This window comes from Monopterus albus, unplaced genomic scaffold, assembly GCF_001952655.1.
Source record: "Monopterus albus unplaced genomic scaffold, M_albus_1.0 scaffold187.1, whole genome shotgun sequence".
NCBI classification, from domain to species: Eukaryota; Metazoa; Chordata; class Actinopteri; order Synbranchiformes; family Synbranchidae; genus Monopterus; species Monopterus albus.
The window spans coordinates 792,554-804,867 of record NW_018128067.1 but is presented as its reverse complement, the minus strand read 5'-3'; the positions used below and the strand labels follow the sequence as shown (position 1 = coordinate 804,867).

At 40.1% G+C, this 12,314-nt stretch overlaps 2 protein-coding genes across 3 annotated transcripts; both read left to right on the top strand.

The window, feature by feature from the left end:
• The first annotated feature begins 1,631 nt into the window (after positions 1–1,631).
• Positions 1,632–4,078, top strand: LOC109969990 (ribosomal biogenesis protein LAS1L-like). The gene has a single exon (XM_020617268.1). The coding sequence runs from the start codon at positions 1,868–1,870 to the stop codon at positions 3,380–3,382; it is 1,515 nt and encodes a 504-aa protein (XP_020472924.1). The 5' UTR covers positions 1,632–1,867; the 3' UTR covers positions 3,383–4,078.
• A 307-nt stretch (positions 4,079–4,385) lies between these two features.
• crebzf (CREB/ATF bZIP transcription factor) lies at positions 4,386–8,943 on the top strand. 2 transcript variants are annotated; one of them, XM_020617270.1, is made up of 4 exons: positions 4,386–4,609; positions 5,998–6,841; positions 7,027–7,101; positions 7,496–8,943. In XM_020617270.1, exons 2-3 carry the CDS (start codon positions 6,066–6,068, stop codon positions 7,034–7,036), a joined length of 786 nt encoding a protein of 261 aa, XP_020472926.1. In that variant the 5' UTR covers positions 4,386–4,609; positions 5,998–6,065; the 3' UTR covers positions 7,037–7,101; positions 7,496–8,943. The 2 variants fall into 2 exon arrangements, with proteins under 2 accessions (XP_020472926.1, XP_020472928.1); XM_020617272.1 differs by having other exon boundaries at positions 5,998–7,101.
• Positions 8,944–12,314: the final 3,371 nt, after the last annotated feature.

Here is a 12,314-nt window from a genome sequence, read left to right as displayed (position 1 = left end):
TTTTTTTGTTTAATTTTTTTTTCTTTTCAAGATTGACAGGGGAGGCTCTGCCTCAGCTGCCTCCCCTGACCGCATGTCACTGGTAGGTATAAGAAAGAAATGGAGCATCGAGGGCCTGAAGGAGATAGTAACAGCTTCAAAGACTTCATATAGATGTCAAAAAACGGGTCTAGGTCTAAAATCCAGAATATAAAGCCCACGTAGTCATGATGTTACACTCCAGTACAAGTAGGTGGCAGATATCACTTTCAAGCCCGGTATTTAAGTCACAGAATAATAATAATAAGAAGAAGCAGGTTGGGCTTGAGTTTGAGTTTGAGTTTAAGCATGGGCTTGGGCTTGGGGAAGCTCCTTTAGGTTTCAGAAGACTAAAACTTATGTTGCACTACTGGACTAGCCTGCAAAGTCATGATAATACCCATTCTGCTAAATCATTATTACTGGATTGCTGGGAACACAATGAGTCCAACTTTTATAGCTTTGGATGGATGGGTAATATGGCCCAGAGAGTAGGTCTGCTTGATTTGAAGTATTGTCCAACTGTTTCATGGCTGGAGACTCCGCCTTGGTTGTTTTCTAGGCAACTGGTGAATCTAGGCCTTATTGCGGAGCTGAAAGACAAAACAATTCATGTTCCTACATCAGATATTACAGACATAAATTAATGATATTTAATGATGGAACCAAAGATTCTGAGTCTGGTCGAACAGGGGCTGCTGTGGTTATTCGTTAACATAGAGTAGTTAGTTATAAGGGAAAGAACATCTGATCACTTGTCAGTATTTACAGTTGAACTGGTTGCAATACTACTAGCTTTGCAGTGGGTGGAGGAAAATAAGGTTACTATGGGATTAATTTGTTCTGATAATTCTTTGGCCCTCTCTAGTATTAAGTCGGGTGTATCTGAGACAAGACAAGACATATTAAATGAGATATTAGTGTCCTTGTGGAAGATGAATAAGAAAGGTGTCACAGTTAGCTTTTTATGGGTTCCAGCGCATGTCGGAATTGATGGCAATGAGGCGGCTGATGCTGCTGTAAAACAGTCTTTAAAATTTGATGCAGTTACAAGGCATATCCCAATTCCTAGATCTGAAATGAAATCCCTTACTAATTTTCATATTCAAAAAGTTTGGTAAGAACAGTAGGATGGGTGTGAAACTGGTAGACATTTGTACAAGGTCCAAAAATTGGTTGGATACCAACAGGCATGGACTGGTACTAGAAAAGAGGAAAGTGTAGTAACTCGCTTGAGAATAGGTCACACAAATTTAAATTATACCCTGCACAAAATAGGTACACACCCTACAGGTCTTTATCCACATTGTAGTAAGGTAGAGACTGCAGAGCATGTCCTGTTCATATGCAGTGCTTATAATGAGCAACATGCTTGTATGATAGCACTAATGGAAAAAAGAATATTACTAATATATCACTAAAGAGTCTTTTGGGCAGCAACTGTAAGACAGCATATAAAATTGTAATTTGTTATTTGGCAGATTTGTGTATTTTGGATAGAATTTAGTAGTTTATGCAGTTCTAAGAACTTTTTTTTTTAAATATATATTCCTGCGGCTCTATTATCGTTCTACATTCCAGCCCAGCAGGTGGCGGTAATGGACCCTAGGTTGGACTGCTAAACGCCAATAAACACAATAAGAAGAAGAGCACGAAGAAGAACAATTTCCGGGATGCGATACAACGGGGAGCTAGGAAAGGGGGTTAAGCCTATGCTACTATTAAAAAAACAGTTTCTTTTAAGGATTTAAGAGAGTGACTGTAAAAAGACAACATTTTCTCGGAGTCTAACAGCTTTTTAGTCTAACGCGTTAACGTAAGTCCACTGTGCGCATCTTCCGCCGTTAAAATGAAGAAAAAGAGCGCAGAGAAAAAACGTCATGTGGTAGCATGGAGCAACAAAGCTGAGTGGGATCAGGTTCAGGAGTATCTTTACTCCAAGGATTCCGCCTTACAGAGGTATGCAGTGCAGAGGATATCAGCTTGGAAAGCCAGGTATGCCAATAGTACCCTTGTGGCAGTGGACAGCACAGCGGACCTGGTGAGGTGCCAGGTGCTGGACCGGTCAGGGCAGCTGGATGGAGATGATCTGGTGCTGCTTTATGGAGCCGCCCTAGTGAGGTTTGTCAATTTGATCACTGAGCGACAACAGGGAAGAATAGCCCGACCACTGAGGCGGCTGGCTGGTGATGAGCTTATTGCAAGGCAAAAAGAAATGGAAGCCTACAAGAATGCACGAGAACTTCTCATATCATTTGAAAAGGAGCAGTACCAAGTGTTTGATGGGCTTCCTGAAGACAAAGAGACGAACTTGTGGCCTTCCCCCTTTGTAGACATGAGCTGGTTATTAGGTGAGATCAAGCAGTTTGCCTCAGAGTCAAGTGATTTGCTGATTGATGTGCTGTTGGAGGATGGGTTTCTGGTTCCTACTGTTGAACAACTGGACGCATTAGGCTGTGACACATCTGTCAACACCAGTTCCACTGAACCCAAACTTCCTCAAACCTTCCTGCATTTTTGGCTGCCCCTCCTGAAGTTGCTCAACTCACCATTGTTTATTCATCACCTTCTGGAGAAGCTCTTTGTTGAGCTGAAGCTGCTCACCAAAGACACAAATAATCACAGGGCTTTCTACCTTTCTGCTTGGATTTCAGAAGTCATCCTCTGTAACAACAACAAATTTGAATACCATTTTGAAACAAAAGCACAGAAGAAAGCTAGAATGAAAGGCAGGATTTTTGTAAACCGCATCCAGCTGAGGTGGCAGCAGCTACTGTCAGCATGCCTGGATGCTCCCTGTGTCACCACGCCTCACTTGCTCCAGTTAATCCTGAATGACATGGAGCATCCTCTCCCTGGTGAAACCCAACAGAAACTGCTCCAGCTCTGCTCCATCTACACTCAGACCTCACACTCTGTCTCTGGACCTTCTCAGGAGCAAAATCAACAGCCCATATATACGCTGGAGAGTTTGCTTGAGAAGCGGAAGCATTCACCGTGCCACAGCCATCATTGGCACTCCACAGCTGACCAAGAGAGGAACAAGTCCTCCCAGGATTACAACTGGGCAGATGTTCAGGCTGAAAAAGCTCAGCAGCTCAAAGGTTCTCCATGGCAGGTGTGTGCTGATAAAGTTTTGTGGAAGAATTACCCTCTTGGTAAAGTCCCTGGCCAATCTGATGACCCTTCATGCTTCATGGTGGAACACTACTCAACAATGACTGTCTCTGACCAGCCGGTGGAGACAGAGGGCAACACAACACACAACATCCCAGGAGCCTCAGCATCAATGAGAACGGCTGAAGGCCTTATTTGGAACCACAGTTATGTTAACAAGCTGAAATCTGGACTGAAACTTTTTTGAGTCATGAGCTAATACTGTGAAATATTAGCCTTTAACTGCTGGCCTATGGCTAAACCTGTGATCTCTGATGTTTTGACACAAAAAAGACACAAAATGGTCAAATATATAGAAACTTGAATGTTAAACACAGTTTATTGTTGGAGTAAAATAACAACCTGATGTCAGAAAATGTCAGAAAGCAATGAAAAATGTTGATTATAATTTCCCAGAGGCCAAAGTGACATCTTCAAAACCCATTTTTTCACATATTTTATAAACCAAACATTTTGTTAGTTAATTAAGAAACAATAACAAATCGGCACATTAATTTTGTTGAAAATAACTGTTAATTTGAGCCTTAATGTAAAGCCATCATAATGTACACTGTACATTGTTTTTAATATGTGGCTAAGATAAAAGTGGCTCTAGTGCAGACTTTTAACACATCCTGTGAAACATATGTTGCAGATGGCAAGACTGTGAGATAGGAGTGTGATATGATTAATTTGTTCTGATGTAGCCTACAGTTAGAGTTGTCATGTAAGTCATCTTGCACTGCTAATACAGTTGTGAAAACCCTGGCAGAGGGGATATTGTTATAAGCACTAGGATGGTTTTGTGTAATACATTTTCTTTTGCTCACATATGTTCAATAAAACCTTTTCTCCACTCAAAGAATATGATTGTGTTTTTTCAGTGTAATATTTCTAAAGCTGAATTGTAGCATTGGTTTTGAAAGGGTGCCTAATGTGAAGAATTCGGCCTTCTGTGGCCACAGGGATGTTTTATAACTACTAAAATCACTACTGGGCACAGAGAAAGAATTTATGGTAATTAGAAGAGGATTAATTAGAATCATTGTTGAGACACGATTAGTACATAGGATAGTTTTAAACATAGTTTTTTCAATCCTGGAATTCAGATAATTCAAAGCAATGACTCTTCATACCCCAATACAGTAGGTGGCGGTATGCCCCTTAATCGTTGGCTCGCAATCTGCCATAAAACAAAGACAAGAAAAAGAGGAACCAAGGATTTGGAGGACTTTTATTTTGAAGAAAATGTCCGGAAGAGTATTTGCAGGTCGACGTTGTTGGTCTTCAGCACTGGCTTGGCCGTAGGTTATTATGTCGCACCATTGTTGTGCGTTTTATATTCAAGTCCTGAGCATTTGAGAAACCATTCAGAAACCAGTAGTTTCATCGAGGGTCCCATACTTTCGTTCAATCTTTTTCCCCACATAGCACGGTAAGTTGTTGGTCGAAGAAGTGCCGTTATATTATGCTGCGTCATTCGCGACTCCAATTGATAAATACCTCATGGCTTTAGCTAACGCTAATAAGCTAACTATTGAAAATCGGGCGGGTCTGCCGGTTAAATAAACGTTCACTTAATATGTTAAGGGAGATATCATTTAAATTCACCTTAGCCATATTTAAATAATGTTAATGAGGTACCTCCAAGCTAATTCAGGCCTTGTTAGCAAGCTAATGCAAGGGCGCTCAACATTACAAATAACATTTGTTGTTCTTTGTCAAATGGACTATCGTTAATGAGCTGCAAAGAATGGCAAGGTTAACACTTGCAATATTTATAGTTTAGCAAAGAATTTTAGGATGTAAATTCTAGAGCATTACTTGCAAAGCACTTTATGGTGCAGTGGTATTGGGCCTAGCTAAGCAAGCTAACGCTAGTTACGTAGGTAGTACGTTTTAGCCATCACACCTCAGCTAGTTCAGTGGCTGTTAGAAAATGGAGGACGTCAGGAGCACGCTATATTAAGTGCGTGACAGGGTCTGAAGGATTTGTTCAGAAGTATTTTGATCACAGTGTTGCCAGTTTAGCGCTCAGCGAATACTATTGTCACCGACATACCTGAACAATTGCCTAAGTGGTTGATCATGGGGGCACAGGTTTCAGTTCAACCGAGCCCACATAACTGTAAAAAAATAACTTAACAGTACATCAGTCATTTAGTCTGTTAAGTGTCAGGAGTGACACATACTTGGCAGTTTAATGTAGACTTAATGTATTTCGGACACCCACTACAGTAATTTCACTTTTCTGTGGTGACAGAACACACAGGCATGATTAATGGCTTCATCTCGGGGAGGGCCTTATGAGCCAACATAAGTTAGTTTGATGCATTTTGGGCCATTAATTTGAGACAAATCAAACTACAGATAGGGTGTCTGAATTACCATAACACTCATGGTAAAGGGACTATCAGATAAGAAAGGTGGGTGCTGCGCTTCACTATTGAACTCATTCATTTCTATGTGTTGTGCGGCCCAACAATGTATCTGAGCTGAGCACAGCACAAAGTTGTGTGCTGTGCTGACATAAAAAAAAAATAGGGGTCAAATGTCTGGTACTGTGATATCTGAGTTACATTGAGTCTATCACTGTCCACATGACATTGCAGATTTGTTCCAAGTCAAAAGTGAAAATACATAGCTGTTTGCAGTCTGTTTTACAAAATAAAGTAACTCCACTCAAGTTTTAAGTTTTTAGCTAAAAACCTTTGTTGTGCTACACCAACTAAATTTATTATCAAAATGACAGTTCGTGGATAAATATATCAGTTAATTGGTGCAGAATTACAGACTAATGGTATATTTTCTTTGTCTCTACAGGCGACAAAGAACGGGACTTATAAGACCTCTTCTGCACAGTGTCCTTGCAGTTGCCCTGTCAAACCATAATGATCACCAGAAGAAGAGGCCGCTCTGTCAACAACACAGAGGTGAAGTCTCCTGATTTTGAAGTGGTAAACACAGTGGAAACTGTCGAAGATTTTCTGAGTCCATCTGTGGATATCACAGCTGATGATATTGACACCGCTGGATTAGAGCTAGATGACCTGTTTGGAATTGAAGGCTTAAAATGGACACTTGAAAGAGAGAGAGGCTCCCCACTCTTCAATGTTGAATTGGCTGATCTTGGTGTGTACAGGGATCCAGATTCTGGGTTTGAAGCTTCAACAGCCTCGTCTCCAGAGAGAATGTCATCTGACTTAAAGATCAAGAACAAACAAAACCAGTCAAGCTATGGGATAAACAAGAATGCCATCGCTGCCAGGTTGAATCGTCTCAAGAAGAAAGAATATGTCAGCAGCTTGGAGAAGAAAGTTGGCATCCTGTCAACAGAAAACAGCATGCTCAAACAGGAAAATTCTCAGATGACCAAGAGAGTAGAAGAATTGGAAGATGAGACCAGGTACCTGAGGGCTGTGCTGGCCAATGAGAGCATGTTAGCCCAGCTCTTGTCCAGGCTGAGCGGTGTGAATGGGATGAAATTATCTTCCTCGCTTTTCCAGGGGTGTGATTCCAACGACCATGACTATGCCTTACCCAGGAAGAGTGTGAACGTGGAGGAAAAAGAGACATCTGGTGGCGTGTGTCTGCACGTGGACAAGAACCATGTCTCAGTGGAGTTCTGCACTAAGTGTGCAGAGAGTGCAAGCACATCACTCAAAATGTAGGGTCAAGTACTTCTCTCTGTTTTCAGATATTGAGACTGAACTTGATATGGTTCAGAGTACTGAACTTGTTGAGGGTGGATGAACACTGAGTTAGTTAAGATTACCTAAGAACTGCTGAATGTGCATGTGTTACTGTATGATGATGGATTGAGTACACGTTACTGCTAAACCTTGTTGACAGTTTCTTCTAGGTAATGGTTGATCCACCATGCGGGATGAGTGGCTTTCTGAACACCATTATCTGCTTGACTCCATGGTAAGGATCAGACAAGAAAAGACTACTGTTGTTTTTCACAGGCTTGAGACGTTCAACAGCAACCTTAGTACTTCTATTTTAATACATTTCTCTTGCCCAGTTAGTGGAGTTTCAGTACTTTTATCATTTATTTTGTTTATGGTTTGTAGTTGTAGGTAATTATTTGATTTAGTTAGCATGTAACTAAAAGAATCCTGAATGCTAAGATGTTAAGATAAAGGTGAAGGTCCACAGAGAGTTTTACTGAATCAGCTTTCAAAGTGGAAACACAAATCCATGGAAGCAGAGATGTATCTGCATACTTTGTTTTGATAAGAATCACTCTTTGTGAACCTGCACCACTGTACAACAGAATACTTTCATTTAGCGCCACCTATTTTTCTTTATGCTAAAGTGGATTCTGCTGGTGGAAGGTGAAGAGGCTGGTCAAGCTGCCGCCAACATGGCCTGGTATTTTTTAAAGGTAGTATCGGTAACAAATGGTATACGTGATTACATTTTACCAATGCTCCACAACATCTGTAGCTCTACATACTATCTGTAGCTCATGCAGCATTCTTCTGCCTACAGTGGCTCCATTATTTGGAGCAATGCTACCAAGGGTTTAATACTTATAATTATGTATTGTACATATTTGTTTTGGAATGTATTCATTAAATACATCCAGGTTCATCTACTACAAGTGGTGAAATTGCCATTTTGATGAAGTGTAACAAAGTGTAAATGTGTATATAATGTTGAATACATATTGTTTGAAGTAAATGACCGTTGAGAATTGTTGGTCAAATAAATCATATTTTCATTATGTTTAAGTTACAAATATCTGCAGTGTCTTGTTCTGTACTGTTGATATTAATGCATCTCTTTTTCTCTTTCTAAACAGCAAGCTCTCTGCCGATACAGGTCTTACTTTTCCTGAACATTTGGGTCAAGTCTGGTAAAGGTTGTCAAAACAAATGACCAAGGCCTCAGTTGATGGAAGTACAAAGTACACAGGGTTTAATCATCCTGCCCATGTTTTAGTCAATTTCAAATCATAAATTCTAATTTCCCTGCAAAAAATAAAGTCCACAGGACATCCCCTAAATGATATAGTGCTCCTTTACATCCGTTAGACGTTATGACTTGATTTTATTAGCAATGTTGTAATTTTTTATACATAATTTACACTTAATCCATTTATTAGGTACACCAGCTAAAACCCTTGTTTGAGGATTTATAGTAGGACTGTTAGATTTGACAGACTTAGCTTTAGCCAGATGTACCTAATAAACTGTGTATAGAACATAAACCGCCTCTGTTTTACTCAAGAATATTAACATTGTTCTACAGTAACCACTGCCCGGCCACTTCATTAGCTACACCTGCACACTTGCATGCAACACTTCCACCTTGACATGCATGCGCTTGTAAAGCTTAAAATGTTTTTTTGGTAACGCTGTTATAAATGTTTAAATTCAGTTTATTATTGAGGTCATAGTTAAAGGTGGTGTTGTACTGGACTACATTATATATATTTTTTCTCCCCTGCCACATACATGAGGGGGTCAGAATGTTGGGCACACTTCTGAATATCATGTAGTCCAGTACACCACCACCTTTAAGTATGACCTCAATAATAAACATAATTGAATTTATACATTTGACAATTTCACCAAAAACAAACATTTTGCGCTTCATAAACAGATGTTAAGGCCGAAATGTTGCATTGAAGCACATACAATTATGCAGGTGTCTGGGCAGTGTATAATGTAGAATGATGTTAGTATTGAAAAGCAGTAAAAGTAAAAAGCATTAATTTGTTGCCATCAAGTCAAACTCAAATATTGAAACCAAAAATTGCGAAAGACTTCACTACTCATGATTCAATGCAAAATAATTTCAGAAATGTTTAGTTGTACATGCACTCCATGTCCTCAGAGTGCAGCAGGTTTGGTAGCAGAGCAGTTTGTAAGAGGGCAACTGAGCCTGGTCCCTGTGGAGACACGCCCCCGCTTGTGACTTGTATACACCTGAGTCATAGAGAATCTTCTTTTAATGTGTGAAATTGAGACTTGCCACATGCAGTTTTTTTTTTTAAATATTCATTCATTCATAACACCCACATTCTGAAGGTATTTCCTGAATCCTTGTAGTCTAGTAATTATGGGGAATTAAAAATAATCCAGTTCTGCCCAGGAAAAATAGAAATTTTGTCAGTTTCTTGGCTATAGCCATTCTTTTCATATAAACGAAGATGGCAACAGTAAATTATACCATTTTTTGTGGGTGTATGTGTGTGAAAGTGGCTTGACTTTAACACACAAGGTGAGATGACATTACTTCATGTTGGGACCTTTACTCAACTCAAAAGTTTTTAACCCAAGAAACTGGAAAAAAAATAAAAATATCCTGGACTGAAACTGATTATATTTGATTCTGCATTGTTAGTCTGTGGTGTGTGGATGGAAATACCTTCAGATTTTGGGCGAGTGCTATGAAATGACTATGGGTTAAAAAGGTCCACATGTTCCAATTTCACATATTTAAGTGTATGTAATACACGAGAATCACAAGATGGGGCTAGTGGAGACTGAACATGTCTGAAGGAATGTCAGGGTAGTTGGTGGTGGGTGCCTGCACATAAGGAACCTGAAAATGAGAAAGGGCTAGTTTAGGAGCATGCAGTACTAAAACTGAGAACCCCAAACATGTATGGGTGGGGTGAAATGAGATCTAGACAAAAACTACTAGGTGGTGTTACCCAAAGGCAAATGTCACACCCTGGTTTAGTCTCACTATGGAATTTTGCTACCTCTAATAATGACTTACAGTTCATGCATGTGCCCTCTATCACTACTTGTCACCCCAGTTTTGCTGAACCAGACTGTTACTGCAGTCTAACGTCACATTTGCATAGCTTATATTCACGTTTGTGAGGAGAAAAGTTCTATGCCTCGAGTCCAAGTCAGTGTACATACCAGATAAGTCATTTTTGCCACACAAAATGATACTTGATTAGGGATCACATTTAGACCAATAAAGTTGAGCTAAATTCAGATTCACAGGGCAAACTGTGTATATATTGTGTGTGTGTGTGTATATACATATATATATATATATATACATACACATGACTGTTCTTGCCTTGATCCTGATCGTGATAGGAGTGAGGCATCGTAATCCTAAAAGGAGTCTGCTACAGCCTCAACACCCAGGATAAACATTTTAGCAAACATATCAGTTATCAGGAGACAAAACATGATACAAACTGCATGATTGAAACAAACATCCACATTTGTGAGGATATTTTACAAGGATCAGCAGGTTAACAAGGTCATTTTAAACATGTTAAATACTTTTAGCAACACAAAGTGTCAACCTGCATGATTGAATCATTTTCCAGAACCTAGAAGTTTTAACCTCTCATCTAAAAGCACAGCATTTTTAATTTAACCAAGTAAACTGAAGCACTGTTCACCATGCATGTCCATCATGAATCAAGTCCAGGAAGAGCTATGGAAAGATAGGTAACAATGAGTGGCTTGTCTGGCATCAAAAAGTGCAAACTTAGTACTCTTCCAAATACACCATGGAAAATAGTCTCTCTGCCTCACTGACCTCTCGTTTGTATGTAGTCTGTCATGGTCTCCTCTCCTTCGTTAATGTAACGTTAGGTTTGTTACTGCTCTTTTCACATTAATCCGTAACAATATCTGAAACCCATTTTCGGTTCTGTAACTGCTTGGTAGTGATGGGTCCGGTAACACCAATGCGTCGCCACATGCGTTCGAGCTCGTAGAGCAAAACCCCGTGTAGGTGCGCGTATCGCTTTAAGAAAGTCACGTGACCGGTACAGGAACTGTTTCGAACTGACACTGCCGCGCTAAACTGTGTTTATAAGGAAGCGCATATGTCAACGGGATGCATCTGCCAAAACGAATCTCTGATCTATTGCGGTTCATCGTCACATTCATCAAGAATTATGGAGGAGCCTCAAGCCAAAAGAAAGGTTTCCGCCGTGTGGGACCATTTTGATCTCATATCGGAAAATAAGGTATTGCCAGGTCCCAGGATCCTATGAGATACTGGGACAACCAAAAGGCAATCTATCCAAACCTCTTCCGACTTGCCTTACAATTTCTCTGCAATTCAGCCTCATCTGTACCGTGTGAGTGGGTGTTTTCTACAGCTGGAGAAGTTGTATCAAAAAAGCGTAACGGACTCAAAAACGTATTTTTTGAATAAAAATGTATAACAAAAAAAGCCCAGTCCACAAGCGTCCTCATTCTCAACACGTTTCATTTAGATTTTCACCTTATGACACATGTTCACATTATTTATTGACTATCTAAAAATATCAAGGAAATTTTAAATTTAAATGAAGATATGAAATAATACAATATAAAATACAATGACTTAAATTATATTATTGTATATACTAGGTCATCTAATCAGTGTCAGTTGAGTCTGTCAACTAGGTTGCCTGTAGAGATTTTTAAGGTCCAGCAGGTGTCAGTATTCAGTGACACAGTATCAATACAGTTTGGCAATGTGTCGAAACGCTTCATGACGCCTCATCTGCCCATCACTACTGCTTGGCATTCAACACATAATTACAAAAATTCAAGTTTTAAGCATGATCCTAAGAAAAATAATCACATCAACGTGCTAATATCTGTGTGGTGGCGTTAGTTACCTGGCGTACAAACTAAAACTAGTAGGTCACAAACATATAACAGTGTAACCTGTCAACAAATGTTGAAAAGGTATCTACTTTGATGAAATTAGTGATATGTCGTTCGCGAACGAGCCGGCTCTGAGAGCCGATGCTTTGTAGGGAACGAGAAGAGCCAACTCCCGCCGGGGAGAGCCGAATCTTCAGCCGCTATTGGTCAGCTCTGCTGACAATCCATGCACAGAAGAGCGAGACTATTTTTATGGGCGCACCATTCGACCAATCACGTGCGAGGACAGACTAGACTCATACTGTTGTGTGAAAGACGTAAGGGGGCGGGGCCAGACGCTCAGACAGCGAGTGTAGTGGTAGTACAGGACAGGTACACACAGACGGGGAGCCAGGTTAAAAGCAAGCGCGTCGGGAAAAACGGAGGAAATGTCCGAAAACCGAAAAAGAAGCAGCATCTGGATGCATTTCAGTGATAATGGAGACTGCAAAGCTGAGTGCCGAGTTTGTAAAATGAAAATATCTGTCAGAGCAGGGTCAACAACAA